At 46.8% G+C, this 24,605-nt stretch overlaps 2 protein-coding genes across 2 annotated transcripts in view; one reads left to right on the top strand and one right to left on the bottom strand.

Moving 5' to 3' along the window:
• Window positions 1-7,294, top strand: part of Dhx32 (DEAH-box helicase 32 (putative)) — a 37,832-nt gene extending 30,538 nt beyond the window's left edge. Inside the window, exons 7-11 of the mRNA XM_051145471.1 lie at window positions 1,975-2,166; window positions 3,192-3,341; window positions 4,527-4,714; window positions 5,750-5,931; window positions 6,807-7,294. Of these exons, the coding sequence (XP_051001428.1) occupies window positions 1,975-2,166; window positions 3,192-3,341; window positions 4,527-4,714; window positions 5,750-5,931; window positions 6,807-6,975 (881 nt within the window). The 3' untranslated portion in view covers window positions 6,976-7,294. The remainder of the gene's footprint in view (window positions 1-1,974; window positions 2,167-3,191; window positions 3,342-4,526; window positions 4,715-5,749; window positions 5,932-6,806) is intronic.
• Window positions 7,295-7,315: 21 nt separating this feature from the next.
• Bccip (BRCA2 and CDKN1A interacting protein) lies at window positions 7,316-19,401 on the bottom strand. The gene is made up of 7 exons (XM_051145473.1): window positions 19,185-19,401; window positions 14,552-14,626; window positions 13,822-13,902; window positions 11,421-11,510; window positions 10,556-10,743; window positions 9,067-9,241; window positions 7,316-7,520 (listed from the first exon to the last, which is right to left on the bottom strand). Exons 1-7 carry the CDS (start codon window positions 19,347-19,349, stop codon window positions 7,350-7,352), a joined length of 945 nt encoding a protein of 314 aa, XP_051001430.1. The 5' UTR covers window positions 19,350-19,401; the 3' UTR covers window positions 7,316-7,349.
• Between the last annotated feature and the right edge of the window lie 5,204 nt (window positions 19,402-24,605).

Raw genomic sequence — 24,605 nt, 5'->3', positions numbered from 1 at the left:
AACTCACAGAGATCCACCTGCCTCTGCCTCCCGAGTGCTGGGATTAAAGGTGTGCGCCACCACGCCTGGCTAGCCTTGCCATTCTTAAGCAGAGTTTTATGGGCAGCACTGGGGCGATGTCTTATAACGTAGCATTATCGAGTGCTGTTGGGTTACGTGTTAGAGCCCCTCACTTGTGCCATCCAGGATCTTTAACAGTTCCCTCTTTATGATACTCCTCCCACCTCCAGGAAAGCCTCTTTGCATGGGGCCTAAGAGCATAGTCTGAAGTCTGTGCAGCCAACTCAACTTCAGGACATAAAAATGAGTAGTCAGTGTTCTTGGGGAACCTGTGTCTGTCACGCCATATGCTTATGGGGAGTTGTCATAGAGCTTGCAGCTCATCGCACAGCTGCCTTGCTCTCTGTAAGTGCTCCCGGATGAGCCTCCCAGCACCGTGCTGCTTAAGCATCCTCCATGTTCCTTCCTGCAGCTGCTGCCTGCACCTTCTCTGGCACATCTGATGTCCCCTCTCAGGTCCCACAGCTCTCTAATGGAACTCTTGGACAACTTTTCTAAGGAACCTGTCAGTTTCCTTCCTGGCACTGCAGCCTCTCCGGGTTTTGTGTTTACCAGCATGCTCAGGCCCAAAGTCCCCAGCGATAAAGAGAAAGCCATTCCACTTAGTATTAAATTTTGATGGGGAAAAAAAAATCAGAAAGAATAGGTGACTTCACATGCCTCCGTGGAGTGTCATTCTCCACAGGCTGCTCACACCCTCTGTTCCTGGTCTCTTCCTTGCCTCAGTTGCTCTGCTGTCCCCCAGCAAGACTGCAGGACAGCACTGGTGTCTCCCAGACCACACTAGTGTTTTCTAAAAGTTTTCCTGGCTTCCTGACCATATGGAAATTTGATCACATGAGAGCTTATGAATAAACAGTAGAGTTTCTCAGTGTGCCTTAATTTTTGACAGCTGTCTTCAGTGTTCAGAGTGTAAATATAGCAAACGAGTCATTTTTTTTCTCCATCAGTCACACAAAATATTAGGCACAAGCAGCTTCAGTTATTCTTAGGTTCGGCCTGTGGGCATCGTCCCCCACACACCACGTACACTCCAGGACTGAGACCAAGAAAAGCCGGTGGTCGCTCTCTTAAGTCCTCAGGTAGCGTGGTGGGAGTTGGCTTCCCTGTGTAGCCTTCATTGGAATACTAGGTAGCAGACGGGTGAAAAGGCATATTTAACAGAACTTGGTTCCAGAAGGACAGAGACTAAGTGGAGTTCTTTGTGGAAGTTGAATAGCTATAATACACATAGTAGTAGTGCCCATGTTATCTAAGTCTAAAGAAGTGAGGGATGGGCATAGTTGTCTGTAGTAACCTCAGATAGCCACATCTGGCGTTTCCTGCTTTCTCGGTGACTTCTAGGCCACTCTGTCTTCTTTGTTCCCCTTCTCATGCCTGTTTACTGGATTCTAGACCATGTGTGTTTTGCCTTAGTGAGCAGTGAATATTTTTGTCTTCCCTTAGGTATACTTTGGAGGCTTGTGCAGGGCCTGCTTACATGGTTCAGCATTCTGTGCTCAAGCAGGCTCTCTGGCTGGATGGACGGATGGATGGAGGGATGGATGGAGGGATGGTGGGAGCAGGCTCTGCTCTGGGTGCTGTGAGAGCACATGTGTGCTCTCTCCAGTAACACTGCCTAGAGCATTGCTGCCTCATCAGGAGAGGTGTGAGGTCACCAGGGTCTCATCTTTGACCCCTCAGGACTGTATCGCCTGTCCTCTGCAGAGTCTGCTATTCCTTCAGGGCCCTTACCTAGACAGCCATATGCTTACATGTCAGCCCCTCAGAAACTACTGGCTCAGTGTCTTGTTGCCTCTTGCTTCACAGGTTTTGTTCATTGGTTGCTTGTTTTATACAAAAATGAAAAATTACTACCTGCTGCTCCACCTCAGCTTTGCAGCACTAACTCCTTTCCCCTGCTCTGTCTCCTAGCCCCAGAAAGCCTGATGCAGGCTCTGGAAGATTTAGATTACCTGGCAGCCCTGGACAACGATGGGAATCTCTCCGAGTTTGGAATCATAATGTCTGAGTTTCCTCTGGATCCACAGCTCTCAAAGTCTATCTTAGCATCCTGTGAATTTGACTGTGTAGATGAAATGCTAACCATAGCTGCCATGGTAACAGGTACTCCTTAACAACCCTTCTTTTGTACTGAAATCCACAGCACGTATAGATTTAAACAGAGTATGCAATAGGGACAGGCAGATTATAGTAAAATGTTTTGTTTTTTGTTTTTGTTTTTCGAGACAGGGTTTCCCTGTGTAGCCTTGGCTGTCCTAGACTCTCACTTTGTAGACCAGACTGGTCTACAGATCCGCCTGCCTCTGCCTCCCGAGTGCTGGGATTACAGGCGTGCGCCACCATGCCTGGCTAGTAAAATGTTTTAATAGACTAAAAAAGGGAAAATTATTTTAGATTGAAAAAAATTTTAATGATTTATTTATTTTTATGTGCATTAGTGTTTTCCCTGCATGTATGTCTGTGTGAGCATGTCAGATTCCCTGGAACTGGAGTTATAGATAGTTGTGAGCTACCATGTGGGTGCTGGGAATTGAACCCTGGTATTCTGGAAGAGCAGTCGGTGCTCTTAACACCTGAACCATCTCTCCAGCCTCCCTCTCCCCCCAAAATAGAAAATTTAAAAATTACCTAAATGTAAAAATTAAAAAGGCTGTGCCCAGTTTTTTACCAAAAGTACTAATGTAGTGCAAACTAAAAAAAAAGGCACAAGACAGTGCTTCCCAAATAACTGTGTGGTTTTATGTTTCCTGCCAGCTTCACTGCTACTGGCTTCTATATTTTCATATATTCTTTGACAACAGCATGGACCAAATGCTGCGCCATATCTGAACATAGCCTTAATCCTGTGTCTGACCCGCTGGGCCCCTTGACACGCTGACACCCTGCTTCCACTGAGACATGAGCAGGGTACTGACTACTGTTGGCAAAGCAACATGCACAAAAAAGAGAATTAAGACAGCGCACTCTCAAGTTCTTTGGCTTCCAAGTAAACAAGAATTTTGAGAACATGTATTGATTCAGAAGCCAAGTCAGGAGTGGGTTCATAGACAGGGGTCCTGCCCCCGGGCACACTGGGCCAGGATGAAGTGTCCTCCACAGTGCTGACTTTGACCTCTTACATCTTAAAGCTCCCAGTTGCTTTTTGCATGTGCCTCATGGTGCTGAGGAGGCTGCAGTGACTTGCTGGAAAACGTTCTTGCATCCCGAAGGTGATCACTTCACACTCATCAACGTCTACAAGGCCTACCAAGACACAGTTCTGACCTCTGCCAATGAACGTATGTGAGCATGGTCCCCAGAAACCACCTCCCGTTCCCTCTCCCTTCCCAAATGAGGCTCAGATATTTGAATTACTATTTGCCAGCCTCCCTTCTCTGATAGTCCCACCAGCCACCTGAACAGAATGGCACTGGGTCCCTAAACGCACCTCAGGCCATTGCCAAGTGGCAGCACTTTATCTGCCCTTTTAGAGGCCTAGCATGTCACGGTGCAGGTCTGGATTTGGGGAGCTTTAGTACTCTGGTCAGCTGTCAGAAGCAGCAGGCCTGAAGGACAGTCACAGGGACACAGAGTCAGGGGAGGAAGATAAGGAGCAGACATTCCTAGTGCCCTGTGTGTTCCCAAACTGCAGTGGGTAGCTAGTGCCACAGGAGAGGGCCCGCTGCTGGGGAAGCGGGCAGCACCTCTTCCAGGGTTGGGGTTGGAAATAGATCAGCTCCCTTCCCCACAGTAGGCTCTCTGCCTCCCACACAGCAGCCTCGACTTCTTTGCTCCAGAACATGGTGTGAAGAGTATTTGAAATGATGGGGGGAAATCTCGAGATCAGTTTGCAAGGTGATAGGATCATGTCAAGAGCAGGGAGTGTGTTTCTAAATGGACCGGAGAGAAAAGTGGTCAGCTTTTGAGAACCAGGCTGGGTGATGGTGTCTGACCCAGCATGTACTCTTGTACTGAGTGGGGCAAGTGGGCGGGACAGGGTAAATGACGCCATCTCCATTCTTAAGTCATGACACAATTATGGGTGCCAAGAAAGTACCTTCCAACTGATTTTGGATTTAAAATGTTACACCTTGGGTAGACAAGGAGCTAACATATGACAGAATGAGCTCCCAGGTCACCCTGGTAGGTCCTTCCTAAATGAATATGGGATGATCAGAGGGGCAGATGCTAACAGCTCCCCTTTATTTAGCTTTGGGTCTCTAGCTGTACAGAGAAGGAAGTGCAGATGCCAATGCAGCCTCCGGTGCCTCTTCACAGCCACAGGCGATGGGAAATGTGCTTCTGACACTAACACACCATCTCCAGTCTGCTGGGCTCCCAAACCTCAGCAGCTGCTACAGGTGTGGCCAATCCCACAGCCACTGGCGAGCCTTCTAACCGCCCTCCTACTACTCACATGACCTTCGATAGAACGTAAAGAAGGCTAACATGTCCTTTCTGAGCAGCCTTTTGTTCTCCCCTAGACTGTGTGGAGAAGTGGTGTCAGGATTACTTCCTCAGCTGTGCGGCTCTCAGGATGGCGGACGCTATCCGAGCAGAACTCCTGGAAATCATCAAGCGGATCGAGCTTCCCTACGCGGAGCCTGCCTTTGGCTCCCAGGAAAACAGTCTGAACATCAGGAAAGCGCTGCTCTCTGGGTACTTTATGCAGGTGAGCAGGTGCAGAGCTGCTTTGACGCATGCATGGGAGATTCAGCCAGCGACCTCACAGCGATGGTTCACTGACCTTAACTTTTTTTTTTTAAAGTTATTTATTTATTATGTATACAGTGCTCTGTATGCCTGCAGGCCAGAAGAGGGCAATCAGACCATGTAGATGGTTGGGAGCCACCATGTGGTTGCTGGGAATTGAACTCAGGGCCTTTGGAAGAGCATCCAGTGCTCTTAACCGCTGAGCCATCTCTCCAGCCCTGACCTTAACTTTTTAAGATTTGATATTTAAGTACACTTCTTCTTAAGCCAGAGTACTATACGTTAATTTTGTCCAAGGGGACAGATCTTGTCCCCTATCAAGCAAAGATACCACAGTTCCTCTTTCCTGTTTTAGTGATCTGAAAGCCCAACAACCCAAAGTACTGCTGTGCAAGTTGTTTCTCTCATGTCTAAAGAGCCCAGTTAGTGCCCAGTGCAGAAGCAGGCACGTCCTTCAAGTCAGAGTGGCCAATACTGTTCCCCAGTGCTCACCCAGTGAGCAGTCTTAATGGAGAAAAAAAATGACATTTCAGTATAGATTTCTTCATCTTTGAGGAAAGTGTTATCTACAGGAGAGGGTGCAGTGTGGATGAACATAAAGCCCGGGAGCCTGGACAGTTCCTGGCAGAGCAGAGGGCATGCTGTGTTTTATTTCACGACCCAAATGTTTATTTTACAGCCGTGCTGTTTCGGTAGCCTGAGCCTTATTTCCTGTTATCTGAAAATAGGAACATGGTGACAAGATTTTTGAACTTGGGGCTGAGATGGCTCAGAGATTAAGAGCACTGGCTGCTCTTCCAAAGGCCCTGAGTTCAATTCCCAGCAACCACATGGTGGCTCCCAACCATCTACATGGTCTGATGCCCTCTTCTGGCCTGCAGGCATACAGAGCACTGTATACATAATAAATAAATGAATCTTTTTTAAAAATCTGGGTTTTTACAAACTAACATGTTATGTATCAATTCCCTTTTTCTTTGGACCTGCCTTTTAGATTGCTCGGGATGTTGATGGGTCAGGGAACTACTTAATGCTCACACATAAGCAAGTTGCTCAGCTGCATCCACTGTCAAGTTACGCCATCACCAAGAAGATGCCCGAGTGGGTCCTCTTCCATCAGTTCAGCATATCCGAGAACAACTACATCAGTGTCACCTCAGCAGTCTCTCCTGAACTGTAAGTCCAATTGAGAAGGAAGGGCGTTTCAACTCATCCTCATAGGACTAAACCACATGGTTTCATTCTCAGTTGCATGAGACTTCCGGTGCCTGTCTTTACATAGGTGACCCCTAAGAAGCACGCTGCCTGTCTTACAGTGTAGGGAGAAACACTAAACACTGATGGCATGGGTTGTCACTGAGAACCATGCAAGACAAGCCACCAGTGCACTGGCTGTGGTGGACTGAGCCATCTCTGAGGGACAGGGAAACCACTGGCTAGAGCTGGGGGTGGGGCATAGGGTGATGCAGAGGAGGAAGGTGAAGTTGAAGAAACAAGTTGTTCAGAGTATCTACAGCTCTGTAGGCCACAAAAGGGTTTGGATTTTATCCCTGGTGCAGTGCACGGCAAGAGGAAGGCTCTAGATACTGTAAAGATCTCTGTATAGCTGCTAAGTAGAGGGAGGACAGACAGGAAGGGCAACACTGGGAACGGAGACTCTCGGAGCTGACTCCAGAGTGTCAGTCTAAAGGCACCTCACGGTGTTCAAGGTCACAGCTTACCCAGTGGATTCTGAGTAAAACTCAGAGACATCAAGAGGCGAAGACTCCTTGCTGTCTACCCAAAGCTCTTTGCAAGTATACGATCCCTCCCATGATGCACTGCGCTTCCACTGTGAGGCCTCGTTCTAGAGAAGTGACATTTGCAAGTGCAGTGAGCTGACTGTACTAGTAGCAGAGCCTGTGTTATGTACAGAGGCAGAAAAGGTACTGGATCCTCAAAGGAAATATGAGGTCTACACATTTTCCTCAGGGCTGGGGCGGACGCACGCACACCTGGCATCTGTCTGCCACTCCCCAGCTCTCATGTTATTGTTTGTTTTAAATGGACAGATTTATGCAGTTGGCGCCACAGTACTACTTCAGTAACCTGCCACCCAGTGAAAGCAAGGACATCCTACAGCAAGCCTCAGGCCACCTCCCCACCACAGCTGTGAAAAAGGACCAGGATGTGTGTGACAAGTGCCCTGATGCTACCGAGCAGAGATGCATAATCCAGTGACCTCTCCAACACTAAGTGCAATAAGGACACCAAAGGCGGGGGGGGGGGGCTGGCGGTAAGCTGCTGGAGCCAGGAAACTCCTGGACATTAACACTTCAAATACGATTCTAAAATAAAAAAATAGTTTTTATTAAGTTCTTAAAATTACTATTCCATGTTTTTCTTATTGGAAGTTTAAAACAAATCATTCATAATTTGACCAAAAAAAAAAAAAGACCCCAACTATTTTGTAAATGTGTCATAGACACATGAAACAGAGCCCTACTTTTTGTAGAGGACTTGAATCTGAATAAAATAATGAGTTTTTCAGTATCTCCAATGGGTTTCTTGGTAATTATACATGAACAAGTCCGCCCCTGTCCAGGGGAAATAGACTAGACAGATAAATGGTCTTTCAGCTTTTCCATGATCTCATTCATCTTGTCATCCGGGATTAACATCACAGTTCGCAAGGGCTTCATTGGAACATCATCAAAGGACCACCTGCCTCCCAGACAAGTGTCGCTCTCCGCCTGCACCGAGTAGCTGAACTTCAGGACTGCCTTCTGCAGCAAAAGAGGAGACATGGGGGGAAATGCAGACCACTCAAAGGCAGAGCTTACTTAACCCAGAGTAAACAGCACCGTCTGACATATGTGCAAAAAGGAATACAGTGGAAGGAAGGAAAATTCAGAATAAAATGAGTTCAAACGGACACTTCAAGGAGAAATTATGAAACACCAAACAAATTTCAACTCACATAAGAACCATAATTAAGGTGTGCCATTTGCAGAAACAGGCAGCTAAGTGATGGAGGTGATACATTTTCTAATTCCAAAGTCACTTTCATGGCCTTGCTTGATTGCTAAGATAACATTGTGACAGATGAGTGAAACTGAGGAGGACTGTCCTCACATGCTGATCTTCATATACCCGGCAGCTTCCTTAGCTTTTGGGCAGCTGTGTAAACATGGTCAGACCATGTTGAAACCCACATAGATCTCCCTGAGGTGGTCTCCATTTGTAAGGAATGCACCACTGGATAGCGAGCGAGCTCCCAGGATTCTCTCTCGTCTCTGTGCCCCAGTCACAGGCAGATACCACCATGTCCGGCTTCTTCCGGTGGGTGTCACGGATCCCAACCCAGGGCCTCACACTTGCACGCTGCTGATCCTCTCTCTAGCCCTATATTTGCCATTTATTTCTTGTAAACAAAGGCAGAGCTGAATCTCTACTGCTGCAGTCAGAGGGGATGGCTCAAAAGGTGAAGACCAGTCTGATCCCTAGACTCCACCTACTCGACTGGATGCAAGGGTGCACTGTAACCCCAACATCCCTGGGGCTGAAAGTCAGAGGCCTGTCAGCACAGCAGCTGCAGTCAGAGACCTTGCCTCAACAAGGAGGAAGACAACCCCACAAGCATGCCATGGCACACACAACCTGCACTTACACACATACATACATATAAATATATACATTCTTAAAAACTCAGCCATTCAGGAAAATGTTACCCCCTAAGAGATTAAATTTCAAGATTTTTGAAGAGGGCAGTGTAAGAAAGAATATAGGAATACTGTCTGGGATTTGGCTGGCCATCACAGTATGAGCCACCAATATAGAAAGTGCTAGAGATCTGCCAGTACGGTGACATCCAGACCTAAGGGCACAGAGCAGCTGTGATCACCTTCACTCACCCATCTCTGCAAATGGGAAACTTCTTAGAACTGAAACGTGCAAATGTGGCTTGAACATCACACTGTGAACATGGTCTAAGTGCCTAATTAGTCCTAGGCAGTACCCGCCTCATCCCCACATTTGCATGTGCAAGGTGTACCAGACTGTGTGTTAGCCAACAGCCAAAGAAAAAAAGGGGTGGCATAAACCAAGAGGATAAGTTTTGGGGGGATTTGTTTTGTTTTTAAGTTTCTTGAGACAGGGTTTCTTTGGGTAGCCCTGGCTGTCCTGGAACTCATTCTTTGGATCAGGATGGCCTTGACCTCAAAGTATTGGGATTATATAGGCTCATATAGCTGTGGCCTGGCCTTAGGAGGTTGTATATTCAAGAAACGCTCCTGACAGCAGCTAACAGAGAGTGAGGCAGGGCACCCTTACCTCATAGAAAAACTCCTCCTCAGCGTTCACGAACATTAGCGCATCCTGCTGAGGGCCGTCCTGCCTCTTTCTGGAACTGGATTTTCCTGCTTCGAGGAATGTCTTACTTATCAGCAGGTAGTAGACGCACTTCCCACATGGCTTGTTGGATCTTTGCGCCTCTGTCAGCTCTTTTCTACAAGGCACACACACAGGTCACCACAGAGGTCGCTGCTGGGTTACACCTATCCAGAGCCCAGGGAAAAGCTGCGCTGCTTTTCCCTGGGCTCCGCTGCACAGAGGCTGGGCTGTTTTACTTAAGCTACTGGCAGAATCTGCTCTTCTTACTCTTCCTGTCTCTGTCTCTCTCTGAGGTACCCTTCCCTCTTCTTCTCCCCGCATGCTCATTTAATAAACCTCAACACACACACACACACACACACACACACACACAGAATCTGAGTTTAGAAAGACTCATACCCAGTAACTTATGATCTCAGATTCACTCAAAATCACTGTTTTGTGCAAATTTAAAAATAAGTAAGAACCTGCATTTTTTTTTAAACAACCCGTTTAATTGCAAGTTCAAAGCCACACAGGCAGAGCCGATGGCACTAGGGCATGCATGTGACCACATAAGCCCCGTTCGTTGACAGTCTGGGCTTGATCTCTGGCACTACAGAAACTGCACTGATGTAGATAACCTTAGTTCTAGGAGATTCAACAGAATGGCAGTGAAAATTTTTTCCTTCCAACCAAAACTAATAGATTCAGAACAGTCCACTTGAACTCCAGCACAAAATTAGCAGAAAGCAGATCAAGCCCCTGTGAGATTATAAATAAGCAGGAGCCCCAGCTGCATAGAGAAAACAAAGATACATAAAAACCATTTAGGGCACAGGAGCCATGTGAGCTGCGGCTGAGAAAATATGGGGCACATGGACAAAGGGAGAAGGTGCTACAGGAAGGAAACCGCATCCCAGCTAGGATGTCCTGTCGACACTTTAACCCTGTGCACCAAAGCAGAGGGGACACGACCTTTAGTTCCCTTCACTTTCTAAATCCTGTAGTTCTGTTTAAATGTTGCTCGAACTTAAAATTCGTGTATTAAACAACAGGAGGCCAAGAAGTAGAGATGGTACTGTGGATGTGGTTTCATTAGTCAAAACAGAATTTAAGAATTTAACTCTGGTTTTGTTAGATTTTTTTCTAACATTTTGTTCAACTTACAGACATCTGTGAATGTGGAAACTGTCAGTCAAATGTAAAAAGTCTTGAAAGTTCATCAACTTCTCTACTCTCTAAATCTTTGGAAATATTAAAATTACTGCCATCAGTAATCAAAAATGTTCAAGGGGCTGAATGCTAGCGATGAGCACCCTCATACGCTCTTCCACTCCCCTCACTCGGCACTTGTTGCAACTTCGGTGGCCCACATAAGGAACACTTCTGAATCTACATGGGTTTAAAAAAAAAAGGCTGTTTGAAGGCACTTCCCCGAGTTGCTTACTGAAGCTGCTGGTGCATCGGCAGAGCGATCTGTGGAGGGACGTTAATGAAACGTTCACTTAGCAGAAAGCCCACAGGCTTGCTGGTGTCATTCAAGAGCTTGTTCAGCTGCTCAACCACGGTCTTCTCACAGCTCTTCTCACAGCAGCTCAGAACCAACTCTTTAATTTGCTCAGCACACTGAGTCCCCTAGAAAATAAAGAGGAAGCCTTGATCTTTGCCTCGAGAGGAGGGCCTTTCCTCCCATTGCCTTTAAACCCTGGTGTTTCTTCAGTATTGACTGCCGGAAGAATTCCCCCAAAGGAACTAACCTAATTACCAGCCCATGATTGGTGGTAAGCCAAGTTTCTAAATAACACTCACACACTGGGACAGCAATCCTACTCCATCTGACAGAAGCAGCTGGAAATTAACTGGAAAGTTCCTTTGAAAACCGAAGACTGACTTTGGCCTGCACCTGATTCTTAGAAAATAAACAGCTGGCATAGTTTTTATTAGAACTCATTACTGAGTCAATAAAGAGAGATGACGAAACATAAGTGCACGCGAAGGGCCTGCCCTCAACCCTGGACGCTGCTGAACAAAGCATGTGTATCCTCAGTGTACTGGGAGCAAGGAGACCAGCTGCGGAGGCCTTGCACACAGATCCTGTGTTGGTGCCACTGTCAACACCAGATCCTGAAATGTTGGCGACGGATGCCACCAGGAATAATCAGCCTTAAGCTGGGTACAAATCACTCCAAACAAAACACTGAAAAGGGACCAGAGCAGGAGCATGTAGCAATCGTCACACTGTAGTAGTAACTATGAGGAGACTCCACACTGACCACAGAGTCCAGGCTTCCAGGCCACCCAGTGAAACTAACCTTTCTTTCAGTTAAGTTTAAAAGGCTTATGAAGCCAAAGATCTCATCTTCATCCATTTCGTCATCGCTGTCTTCTGAAGCATCCGTCTGCTGTTTTAAAAGGAAAACATTTCGATTTTACATTATTTGGGTGGGAAGAAGTATAACAGCAATTTTTCACGTTTCAAAACCCAAGCTTGTCAACTCCCAAAGCACCGTGTCCTGAGTGCCCCGTGGTGGCGCTGGTACCACTTCACCTCCGGACCAATTGGCTCCCCCTCTACAGTCTGGATGGCTTCATCCTGCTCTGCATTTCTTTGGGTTTTCTTTTGTGTTCTTTCTGAGACAGGTCCTCACTATGTAGTTCTGGCTGGCCTAGAACTCCCTATGCAGACCAGGCCTGTTAATCATGTATAGCGACAGCCAGAACTACAGAGGAACCCTGTCTTAAAAACCAAAAAGAAGAGGGGGGGGGGGGCAGGGGGCGTGGAAGCAGCAGCAGCAGCAGCAAGCTGGGTGTAATGGATGCCCTTGCTTTTAATCCTAGGCAGGTCTGGGCCAGCCACAGCTACATGTGAGACCTTGTCTCAAAAAGATTCTTTTCCTTTTTCTTTTGTTTTTGAGACAAGGTTTCTCTGTGTAGACTTAGCTGTTGGGGACTCATTTTGTAGACCAGGCTGGCATCGAACTCAGAGATCTGCCTGCCTCTGTCTCTCCAAGTGCTGGGATTAAAAGTGTGTACCACACCCAGCCAAAAAAGATTCTTACCATGTTTTCTTTTACCAGGATCTCAATATATTATTAAATCCAGGTAAGGTAGATTCATTAGCTAAAATATTTTGTATTTTAAGTGACTTAGCTGAGCCAGCCCTTTCTTTTTTCTCTGGGTGCCTCTAACACTGTATCACCTAAACCTCACATTAGAGGAACCGAACCCAGGTTTATGTGGCATGGGCCAAGGGGAAGAGCGAACAGCAGGGAATGACATAGAAAACCAACGTGACCTCCTTGGCTCTATTCCGATTGCCCGTTCACTAGGAGACTACAGCCCTAGGCAGTTCCCTCCGCACACTGCCACAAACTCCTTTCCCACCGCATCCTAGCCCTCAGCCTGGCACACAGCAAGTACTCAGGGATCCATGTTGAATAAGTAAGATGAAATGAACCTGCTACTTCCACCAGAGTCGGCAGGAGTCCATGCTGGCCTGGCATGCCCATGAACCTGTTCTGATGGAAAGGCACTTACAAAGTTACCGCTGCCTTCAGCAGCACTGCTTGTCGGGCCTTGTCTATAGCCTTTGGCCAGGATGTTGGGGTTTTGTTTGTTTTTTGAGACAGGGTTTTTCTACAAAGCCCTTACTACTGTCCTGGCACTCACTCTGTAGACCAGGCTGGCCCTGAACTCACTGAGCTCCGCCTGCCTCGGCCACCCAAGTGCTGAGATTAAAGGCATGGGCCACCACAGCCCACCTGGCAAGGATGTTTTCAGTTCAACAAAACTAGATGACGCAAATGGAAGAGAAGGTAACTCATAAACCAGCCCTGGTCCTCCACCATCTCCTTTTGACAATTTTCCTGTACTTCAGACAACCAGCAACTGTGCCCAGACCCAGGCAGTAACGCCACCACTGCAGCCTCCTCCGCTCACAGAACACCAAGCAGGAACTGCAATGAATCTGACCTCTGTCCAAATGGCAAGTCCACAAGCCAAGGAGATGCCTGTTGCGATTCTAAGCTTCGGGTTGTTTGTAACACAACACGAAACCAAAAGAACCCCAGGTGACAAGCAGCAGAGCTGGGACCTCATTTTCTTGGGTGCTATGTCTCTACCAGACAATGCCTTCCGGAAATGCTCCTTTCTTGCTTTTCTGAAATCAGGGACCGCTGTCCCCTCCCCACTGCAGCCATTCCTATCAGTTCCTCTAAGATCTCTGCCACCAGTTTGCTCTGATAGGCGCGGCTGGCATTACCAGGGGATCTGTCCTCTGCTCTTCCTTGGTGATTGCAATCAAGTCTGATTTCAATGACTGACATCTGCTGAAAACTTAAGGCTACAGCTGCTGTTCAGTATCTTACACGCACATCCAGGTGCCCCAAACTCAAGGTGTACAAACCCCGTAATGCGCTCACCCTCGCAACTTATCTTCTAAGTTTGCCAACTTCACTGCTCTAGCAGGAACTTGTGAGTCATCCCTGACAGTTTTTTCTCGCACTCGGAGGCCAGTACTCTAAACCATTTCACATGTCACCTCCCAGGTATGTTCTAAGTCAGCCGCCCTCTGCCCACCCCAATGCTGATGCCTGGATTCCTTAACGTAGCATCCCTGGGCCGCGGCAGTCACCTCTGGGTGGTTCTCTCTAGTACTTCCTTTCAGCTGGAGCTAGAGGACCAAGAAGCCACTGTGTCAATCACCCCACATACCTTAATCACACTCCCAATGTGGTTCTGCTGAATCAGGAGACTCGTTAGCTCTGCAGTGTTCACAGGAGCTTTTAGGAAAAGCTTAAAGGAGAAAAAGAAATACTTGACATGAAGACCAAAGCACGATTTCTAATAACACTTTGATTCTGTTATTCAAACAAAACCAATGAAATGTAATCGCCTGATCAAGATGGCTGAGAAAAGACTTAGCCAGTGGTATTCAGCAAACAGGTATGGGGAGACGGTAAACAGAAGCCATATTATTTGAGGTAAAGGCAAAGTTCAGGTAGCAATGTGGCCTCCGCAGCACCAGTGGGTACAGTTCTATGGCTGGTATATAAAGACCAACAAGAAGGACTGACGATGTGTTCTGCTTCTGAACTGCTGGTGCCAATGCCGTGTGAGACCCTGGGTCTTTTTTGCCCTGCCTTTCCTGCCACTGGGGCAGCACCCACCCCCTGAACTGTAAGCCAAACTCTTCCTCCCTTTAAAAATAAAAAAAAGTGTTTTGTTCTTTACCCCCACCAAGTATAGATGTGAATTCTAAGAAAGAGACTAGCATCTCCAGCAGTGAGCACATGAAGGGAAGGCATTCCAGGACACGAGAACTTAAACACTGGTGCCAGGGGGTGGGGCAAGGAGACAAGGCACACAGCGTTCACCCTGGAAAAGGAGAGCTCCCTTCAGCAAAGGGCAGCAGACAGACACGGGAATTCTGAAAAGACCATACCTGCTGCAGTAATTTCTTAATTCCGTCGTAATCGTTATCTGAGATGGAATAAGCTTCAAATTCAATATTCACTTCCTGTAAATAATATGTGAAACAGGTCATCACAGAAAGATTTAAAGATGATGTTCGTTTTACAAACGTTTACAAATGTTTCTTTTGCCTCTGTTTCCATTCTTTTAGGTCTGCTCTCTATTAGTTACCTGCAGAAAACGTCTCAGGGGGTTGGAGTTGAGCAAAACATGAAATGTTAGTTTAATGTGGTGAAAAAGAAACCAGAGACTCAGGAGCAGAGGAAGAGCAGTAATTTGAGACCAGCCTGGGCTACATAGCAAGATGATCTTTCATAAAAGGGAAGGGAGGAGGGGACTGTTATGAAAGTAATTATCAATGTCAGGCTTCAAAACAGGTGACCCTAAAGGAGGGACAGTGCCACGGGCCTGCAGTGCTAACGCAGAGGCTGGAGGGAGGGGGGCAAGAAAACCTCAATTGTGAGGTCATCCTGTTCTTCACAGGGAGACTCCTTCTCAAAGAAAATAAAGGGGAAGGGGGTAGGGAGGTAAATACTGCTAAGACTGCCACCTGTACAGATTACAAAGCCCATTCATACCATTTCCTCATGTGATGCAAAAGCCTGAAGGAACAAACCTGGTTTAAATGCAAATAGTCTCACCCAGATAAAACTGTCAGGCAGCCTCAAAGGAGACATAATCATTCCCCTAACTTTAAAAAGCATGCATAAAAAAAGATCACTTCAAGTCCCCAGAACTGCCTAGAGTTTAATCTTCCTATCCACGTGAGGTTATACTTCATTCACTTAGCAAATATTTACTACGTAACAGCAGGTACCAAGCACTGCAGAGGAAATGGTGGAGCCATGCCTGATGATCCAGTGCTCAGGAGGCAGAGGCAGGGAGATGGAGACTTCAAGATAAAGCTGGGTTACAACATGAGTTCAAGGCCAACAACCAATGACTTAGCATGACCTTGTCTCTAAATAAATAAATAAATAAATGAACTGGTGAGCAAAGCAGATGTCAAGGACTCTGCTCTTGTGGAGCAAACACAGGAGAGACAAGAAATAAGTCTAAGGTTGCTGTAAAGTGTATAGTTGGGAGACCGCAGCGCACACCTTTCACCCCAGCACTCAGGAGAAAGAGGCAGGCAGATCTCTTTTGAGTTCAAGATCAGCCTAGTCTACAGAGATAGTTTCAGGACAGCCAGGGCTATACAAAGAAATCCTGTCTTTAAAAAACAAAACAAAAGGAAAGAAAGCAACTGTATATGCTATTAAAAAGATTAAAAAGGATGAGGGTGGGCTGGAGAGGGCACAGCAGGTAAAGGCACTTGCTGCCAAGCCTGAGTACCTGAGCTCAATCCCCTGCACTGAAATGGTAGGAAAAGAGACCTGACTGCTGCAAATTATCTTCTGACTTCCATTCCTGTACTGTGGCATGTCAGAGTACATTGGGGGGAGACGGTAGGGGAGGGACAGGGAGGAGGAGGGGGAGGCAGAAAGGGAACTGAACTGACTCCTGCAATTTCCCCTTGATAACACATGTGACCATGGCATATACACATTTTTAAGTAAATGTAACTAAAACATATACAATATTTTGTTACATCTTAAAACTAGGAAATAAGAAAATCAAGGAAAGCTTTCTCTAAGAAGTGACATGAAGCTGGGTGTCTCAGAAAAAACAAACAAACAAACAACAAAATAAAGAAAGGAAGGAAGAACAAATAAACAAAGGAACAAGAAGTAACATGAATAGCAGGTGAAGAGCTTTCCTGGCTTGGAGAACAGTAATACAAGCCCCTAAGGCAAGAGAAATTATGGTGAGGCCAAGAGACTAGAAGAAGGCCATATCATATATCCCCAAGTCCCCTAACTGCTTTGGTAAGCATCTTGATAAAGAGAAAAAGCCAGCTCTCACTTTATTCTTTAAGTTAGGCACTGCAGGACCGGAACTATGACATTCTTTTTTTTTTTCCTGATACACCATTTTGTTTTTTTAAAAGACCTGAGGTTGATTCTGATCTTCCAAGATAACATTCATGGGTTTTTACATCAGAGAAATGAACTGTGGGTAAATAAATATATCAGAAAATGAAAATCCCGCCAGGCACAGTGGCCTATAATTCTAGCACTCTGGGAGACAGAGGCCAGCCTGGTCTATAAAGTGAGACCAGGACAACCAAGACTACACAGAAAAACCCTATCTTGAAAAAAAAAAAAAAAAAAAGAAAGAATAAAGAAAAAGAAAATGAAAGACTTCTTCAACTAAATAAAGGAAGGAATACCCACTAAGGATTTCAGAGTGGAGACCTGCTTAAATCTCGAAGAATTTCCCCTTTCACACCAGAGGGATGGATGGCTCAGCAGTTAAGAGCACTGCAGCTCTTCCAGAGGACCCAGGTTTGATTCTCAGCATCTAAATGGAGGCTCACAACCACCTGTAACTCCAGGCCCAGGGATCCGATGCCTTCTGATGGCCTCTGTGGACACAGCATGCATGGATACATGTATATGCAGAGAAACACACATACACATAAAAAATGTAAAGGCGTATGTGAGGGGCAAAAGCTACACTGACTGCCAAGGTCTGGGTGAGAAAGCGTCCTCCTAGCCTGACTACTGTACTCCTATTCTCCTAAAGCTACTGTCAAATAGCATACACACAAGCTGATGGACCACCCCATCCCCCACCTTGGCTCTTTTTTTTTTTTTTTTTTTTTTTTTTTTTTTTTTCCTTCCACAAAACAACTATATAGACACATTTCCCCTTAACTTACTACGTGGTCTCCCTTGTAAAACAGTGATAATTCCTAAGTTCATAGTGCCGATATGAGAATTATATAAGCTCATACAAACTGGACACCGCCTGGGAGTATAGTTAGCATTGTTATTTTTACTGTCAATTTCTGTAGGGTAAATTCTTACAAGTTACTGAGTCAGGAATTATATGCACTATAAATTTTCAAAAACACTGGTAAATTACCCTCCAAGGACACACTGCTATTCCCACAACAGAGCATGTAGATCTTATATGTTACAGTATTACCAACGATGGCATTCTTTCTGTTGCTGTGATAAACACCACAACCAAATGCAACTTGGGGAGATAAGGATTTCTTTCCTCTTAAACTTCCAGGTGAGCCCCTCACTGAAGAAAATCTGGACAGGAGCTCAAGGCAGAGAACACCAAGAACACTGATTGCTGGCTTGGTTTCTTATGCTACTCAGGACCCGGGGATGGCATGGTTCACAATGGGCCCCGCCTCTCCCACATCATCTTTAATTAAGCCATGCCCACAGACAGGCTACGTCTCATCTGAGGTTCTCTCCCTCTCCCACAACTGGTGATTACAGTTCACACAGTTTAGTCACTGATGCTGTTAGATTTTCCATGTTAATGGAAGAAGCACTGGCTTGAGACCCCTAAGGCAACTAAATACCTAGTGAACCCTTTTGAGATGGGGCTCAAGGCAGGATAGGCGAAGCGAAGCAATGACCTGGACTGCAGCACTACAAGCTGGCATGCTCACCCTGCCTCGTGCTCACTCCACTGACCGTTTCCGTTCGCTTTCTCTCGTTTGTTCTGAACCAGGACTGGGGATCTTTCTATAAAGGAAACAGGAAGCCATTGGAGCATTCAAAGAGGGAGACTAGAATGGGCCAGCCAGAGCTCTCTGGCGGTTAACGGAATACAGATGGTTAAGGGACAAGAACGGAGAGGCAAGACAGTGAGATGCTATTATGGGAGCTGGGCGTGTGGCTCCGCGGTACAGTGCTTGCCTAGCAGGCACAGTGTCCTGGGTTTGATTACCAGCATTGTAAAAACAATAAAATAAAGCTGCGTGTGATTTCATCGTGGCTATCCCAGCCTTAATTTCACCTTTTTAAAAGAAGGAAAAGAAAGACCTTTATAGTAACCAGGCAGGAGAAGACGGAGGCACAGACTAGAATAGCTGCACCTGGGTACTGAAGACAAGCTAACAGAAGCGCTGCTGTACTGATGGAGTGACAGAGGAGGAGTAAAGTCAACACCCAAGAGAAGGGCTAAACGACAAACCCTGCTTTGGACAGCCAGTTTACTGAGGCAACAAGTGTCTTGAACAATCACTCAAAACTGATAATTCACCAACAAAGACATGCTTAATCCACCGGGGACTAGGTTATAGGAAGTCTGAACAATCCTAGCACGCAGGCAGCGGAGGCAAGTGAGTTCGAAGCCAGCCTGGTCTACAGAGCGAGTTCCAGGGCAGCCAGATCGACACAGAGAAACCCTGTCTCAAAACAAAAACAAAGACGAACAAATCTGAAGAAAGGACATCAGTTCTGTGAGGCTATAAAACCAGTCTGGAGCAGGTTGGCTGTCCCAGGGAGGCGGTAAATACGGTCTCTGGGGGTGGGAATAACTAAGCCGGGAAGGGCTTCAGGGAGTAACGTGTAGAAATGCCTGTAGTGGGAACTTGGGTAAGAATGTGCCACGTTCAACTTAGCTACTGGAACCACAGCGATGGAAAAATCACAACTTCCCACAACTCGTGTCACGTCCCCACAGCTTCAGTTGCCTGAATGTCTCTTTACCGTCTCAGATCTATACCAAAAATACGGTAGCGCGCGCCTCACCTCGTCCACGATCTCATCGTCTTCATCCTCTTCTTCGTCACTGTCTTCATCGTCTTCTTCCTCATCCTCGACCTCATCCTCTTCCTCCTCCTCGCGCTGCTCCTGTGCTCCCAGCGGCCGCTGGACCCCGTTTCCCACCGCTCGCTTCTTAGCCTTGGATGCCATGTTGCCGGCCACACTGCGCCTGCGCGAGTCCCGCCCCTGGCCTTCCGGGCTCTCTCTGGTCGGGAGGGAGAGGCGGTATACAGAAGTTCACGCGGAGACCGCTCGACCTGAGAGCGTCGCCGGTAGAGTCTCACAGAACTAATCTTCCAGTTGGACTTCCACCTTGGGGGTCATGGTCTGACCTTCTTTCCTTCCCTCCATCTTCCCACTCTTCTAATTCTCTCCGTGTCTCCCCCTCCACGCGTGAAGGTTTGGTCCATCCGTTGGGTTCCTTCCGCCGGCGCCTGGATGCTCGTGCGCGTGCGCAGCACGCTCCCCGGTGTGCGGGACCAGCACCGGCGGTCGCTGGCGGACGCGTGAGGGTCCGCTCTCCGGTGTCCCCGGCCGGGACCGCGAGACTCCTGCCCCGCGGCGTGCAGGTTGTCCTGCCTCTTAGCCCGCGAGGTAGGTGTCGGGCCCAGGACTCGACTAGGACACAAGCCTGTGGACGCGCACGCTGGTTTTAGCAATCGGTGACACCGGGGGGCGGAGTCCCGGTGTGGCTGCCAACCCGGGGCTAACCGGCGGTGATGGACTGCGTGTCGGAAACGACCGCAGATCCAGACAGGGCAGGGGCCATCTCTCTAACAAAGTTCTAAGTAGACAAGACGACCTTTGCTGCTTCAGGCCCACAGTATCGTTAAAAAGAATTGTTTGAAAAGAATAGAACAGGAAGAAGGGGCTTGAGGCAAGTTAGCGAGTGTACCACTCCTCTGCCACCACTCGTGGTTTAACGAAGTACTGGTCCAAAGTTTCAGATCTATTTCAAAAGCCGCATTTTTGCAAGAAATATCCTACTGGTTAAACCTCGTATTAGATAAGTCTACCAACCAGCCAGGTTTGTCCCTCAGTCTACCAATTTGCAGCTCTTTGTAAAGAAAGAATTCACTAACTAGGGAAAACTGACTTTCTGGTCTCCTTTTTCTTTTCTTTTTTTTGGTAAAATAATGGCAACATGTTAGATTCCCAAGCCTGAATGAGCTGCCTCTGGAAGTAAGGAAACCTTTGCCAGAGAAATTTAGGAAATGTAAATAACCCCAGTGATCCTTCCTCAATAGGAGATAGTCAGGGTACCTAGGGCCCCATTAGCCCAGGGTACCCATGATGGTTTTCTGTGGAGCCAGGGGTCCTGGGAGTTTCCTGTCTACCAGCCTATGCCGTGGACAGTAGTGATATTGGGACTCCACCTCTGATAGAGTAGCTTAAAATGGCTGCCTTGAGTTTTTTTTTTAATTGTTCAAAACATGTTCTATAATCATAGAGGCTAATAATAGGCTAGTCATGCATAGCTATCATAAGGCTAATGATAGGAAAAACAGTTGAAACATGTCAGTAGACATGCACTGAGACTCATGAACATTTTGCCCCATGTCTTTATGGCATGGTATTTCCTTTTTTTTTTTTTTTTTTTTTTTTTTTCTGGTTTTGTTTGTTTGTTTGTTTGTTTTTGTTTTTTCAAGACAGGGATTGTGTAGCTCTGGTTGTTCTGGTCCCTGATTTGTAGTCCAGGCTGGCCTAGAACTCAGAGATCAGCCTGCCTCTGCCTCCTGAGCGCTGAGATTAAAGGTATGCACCACCACAACCAGCCTAATAGCTTTTTTGTGGTGCTAAACTATGCACACTTAAGTGCTTGGTTCTTTGCTTATGTTTAGTTTATCCTTACTGTTTCACATCCTTTTGACGGTTTACACCTTGCAAAACGATTCATTAAACAGTCCCCAGTATCAATGAGCCGTGGGAGGTGGTGGTGGTGCAGGCCTTTAATCCCAGCACAAAGTGAGTCCAGGACAGCCAGGGCTACACAGAGAAACCCTGTCTTGAAAAACCAAAAACAAAAAACCAAAACAAACCAACAAAACAGTCCCCAGTATCAGACTGGGAGATGGCTTAATGGGTAAAATCCCTGATGCACCAGCGTTTCCCAGCACTCACATGCTGCAACTGTAACCCCAGCCCTGGAGTGAAGGGTAGGATGAAGACAGGTAGATCCAGGACTCAACTGGCCCACTAATCCAATCAGTCAGCTTCAGGTTCAGTGGGAGGCCTGTTCTCGAAAAATCAGATAAGACTGACAGAAGACAACACCTCTCCTCAAAAGGTATGCGTGCATATACAAAAAGAACCAGCTCCCCCACTATCACAACAACCCCCACCCCCCACACCCCCCCCCCCCACCCCCCCCCAACCCCCCCCCCCCCCCCCCCCCCCCCCCCCCCCCCCCCCCCCCCCCCCCCCCCCCCGTCAGTCACCCATTGGGATCGCAGCACTCACGCAGCACAGCTTCCTACCTGAGGCTGAATAGTTCCCGTTGCTCACACAGTCTTCATTTTTAGTCCTACGTCTCCCGACTCTAGATTTGCTTATACGTTTTACCTCTTAGTGCTCCCATGAACACGAGTGTACAAATGCCTCCAGTAGTATAATCATACTGCTTTACATTTGTTTTTAACGGTTTATTTATTCATTACTATGTATATAGTGCTCTGCCTACATATACACCTGCAGGCCAGAAGAGGGCAGCATATCACATTATGGATGGTTGTGAGCCACCCTGTGGCTGCTGGGAATTGAACTCAGGACCTCTGGAGGAGCAGTCAGTGCTCTTAACCTCTGAGCCATTTCTCCAGCCCACCATTTTACATTTTTTTTTTTTTTTTTTGAATAATTTTATTTCTGTGGTTTGCAGAATTTCCACCAGGGGCCTATATTGCTTCAAGAGTGGAAGGAGCTTTGAAAGTGGGCTGGTAACTTCTCGCTCTGCCTCTTCGGCACAGAATGTGTCTTAAAGGTCAGCTGGTAGCCAGTGCCCCGGAGGATGAGCCCCGGCCTTCAGCTCTGCATTCGGATTCCATTGCTGTCATTTATTCCGCTGACCTTGGGCAGACTAAGAGTCCTGGTTTCCCGTCTTGGGGAATGAGGATAAAAGCGGCTTTGCAGGCTTGAGTGAGGACTGTAAAATGCTTAGTCCACTGTCACAGTCCCATCTGTCAGCTTGACTGGATCGTGAGATACCCAGCTAGCTGGTTAGACACCTTCCCAGTGCGCCTGTGCGGGTGCTTCCAGAAGGGCCATGCATGTGACTCTATAAGCTGAGTAAAATGTGTCGCCCTCCCCAAAGCAAGGGGACATTGTCTAATCTGCGGGTCCTACAGAGGACAAAAGAGTAAAGAGGGAAGTTTACCCTCTCTGCCCTTCTGCCACCTGGTACCTCTGGGTTTTAGACTCTCAGATTTGGACTAGAATCTATCCTGTCAGTCCTTCATCACTTCAGACTTTACTAACTGTTCTATGTGTCTACTCAGCAAATTTTGTGAGCAAGCATTCTCTGAAATAAAGGGTTTGCTGAGCTATATATGTGTGTGCTTGCCGCTGACAAATGTCCAGTGGCTCTAACAGCCAAGAGAAATTTTTATGATAAAATTTGAGAAAAGGGCCTGGAGAGATGGCTCAGAGGTTAAGAGAACTGGCTGCTCTTCTAGAGGTCCTGAGTTCAACTCCCAGCAACCACATGGTGGCTCACAACCATCTATAATACCACCTAATGCTCTCTTCTGGCGTGCAGGTATACATGCAGATACATTAAGTAAATACGTCTTTTAAAATGTGAGAAAGGAAAGCAAATTGTTTACATAGAACTGACATTGGATGTGAACAATAGGGCGGGGCAATGGCATAACGACATGGGAGCATTGGTGCACAGAAGCCAGTCTGCCAGAAGCGCTGTAAGCACTTGCTGCTTCCGGGTTGGGGTAGTCCAGAAAATGTATAGGTAAATTGGAGCTGATAGTCATTGGCTTTTTTGAAGGCTTCTTTCATAGCAGCGTTTGTTCACACTGTAGAAAAACACTTTAAATTTACCCCGCATCTTTCGAACTGGGGAAATGATTGAAATTCCTTAAAGAGACAGGAAAGTAACTCCTGGGAGTAAGGCCATTCACCGGGTTAAAGAAATCCAGAGCCCTCCTTGACCTTTCTGCTTGAGCCATAGCTGTTCTTTCCCAGAGACACTCTGGATTCCCTGCTCCTGATGCTTGAACATTTCTCTTTCCTGTTCAATTCAGGTAGGAGTCAGGGGTCAACTCCAAAGCCTGGTGCTTGCATAGCATTTTCTGTTCCTCTGGCCTCTGCTATTGTCATTCAAATTTCAATTAAGATGTCACCTCCCTGGTACCTGGAGAGGTAACTCTTACAGTTGGCAGAACCCTAGTTAATATCTCATCACTTTACAGCACTTGTTAGTACCTGAAATTATCATGTGACCTCAAGTAAACCCTGTAGACTTGACTCTCATGAGGAAGCTTCGAGGTCCAGGAGATGTGGGTTCACTGCTTGACAAATGAGAGATTGACTTTATTTTTTTTTAAAGCATTACTAAAATGTCCTCTGTAGAATTCGAGTCCTGTATCCTAGAGCCTGGGACCATGACAGGGACACAAACATGTTGGAAAGCACAGCAAATCCACAGGGCTACCTGTTTTCCACAGCATCATATTTCAACTTTTTAATCCCAACTCTTGTTGCTTGCATTGTGGGCCCCAGAAAAATTCACGCTTCAGCAGAAAATGCTGTTTCGCTTGCCACTAAATGATCTAACCTCAGAAACCATGAGCCTGCATGAGCACTTGCTCTAAGTGGTTCTCTTCTGTCCTTGAGCTACAGCTATGGAAAAACAATCAACAGCTAGTTTCCTCCTGTTTACCACTGGTAACCCAAGTGCTGCTAAGAAGGTACTTAGGAGATACGACCAAGTCCACCACTGATAGACTTGTAGGAAGGGAGATCACCCCGGATAACTTTGGGGAGCCTGACTCAATCAGTCCACAGGCCTCTCTAGGACGGTGCCACCTGCATTTGGAGGAGGTCTCCCCCTTTAATCCTCCCTGGAAACACCCTCACAGAGACACACAGTGTGTTTCACAAATTTCTTGAGTTTTGTCTTGGTTTGATTTTCATTTAGTTAGTTAGTTAGCTAGTTAGTTAGTTAGTTAGTTTTTGAGACAGGGTTTCTCTGTATAGTCTTGACTATCCTGGACTTGCTTTGTAGACCAGCCTGGACTCAAACTCACTGCGGTCTGCCTGCCTCTGCCTCCCGAGTGCTGGGATTAAAGACGAGCGCCACCACTACCCAGCAGTTGAGCTCTTTTTACTCCAATCAAGACTTGATTTATTGAGGCATAGTAATATATGCCTGTAATCCTACCACTTTGGAGGCTGATG

The sequence above is a fragment of the Acomys russatus genome, chromosome 5 (genome assembly GCF_903995435.1).
Source record: "Acomys russatus chromosome 5, mAcoRus1.1, whole genome shotgun sequence".
Taxonomy (NCBI): Eukaryota; Metazoa; Chordata; class Mammalia; order Rodentia; family Muridae; genus Acomys; species Acomys russatus.
This window is presented reverse-complemented; position numbering and strand designations above follow the sequence as displayed.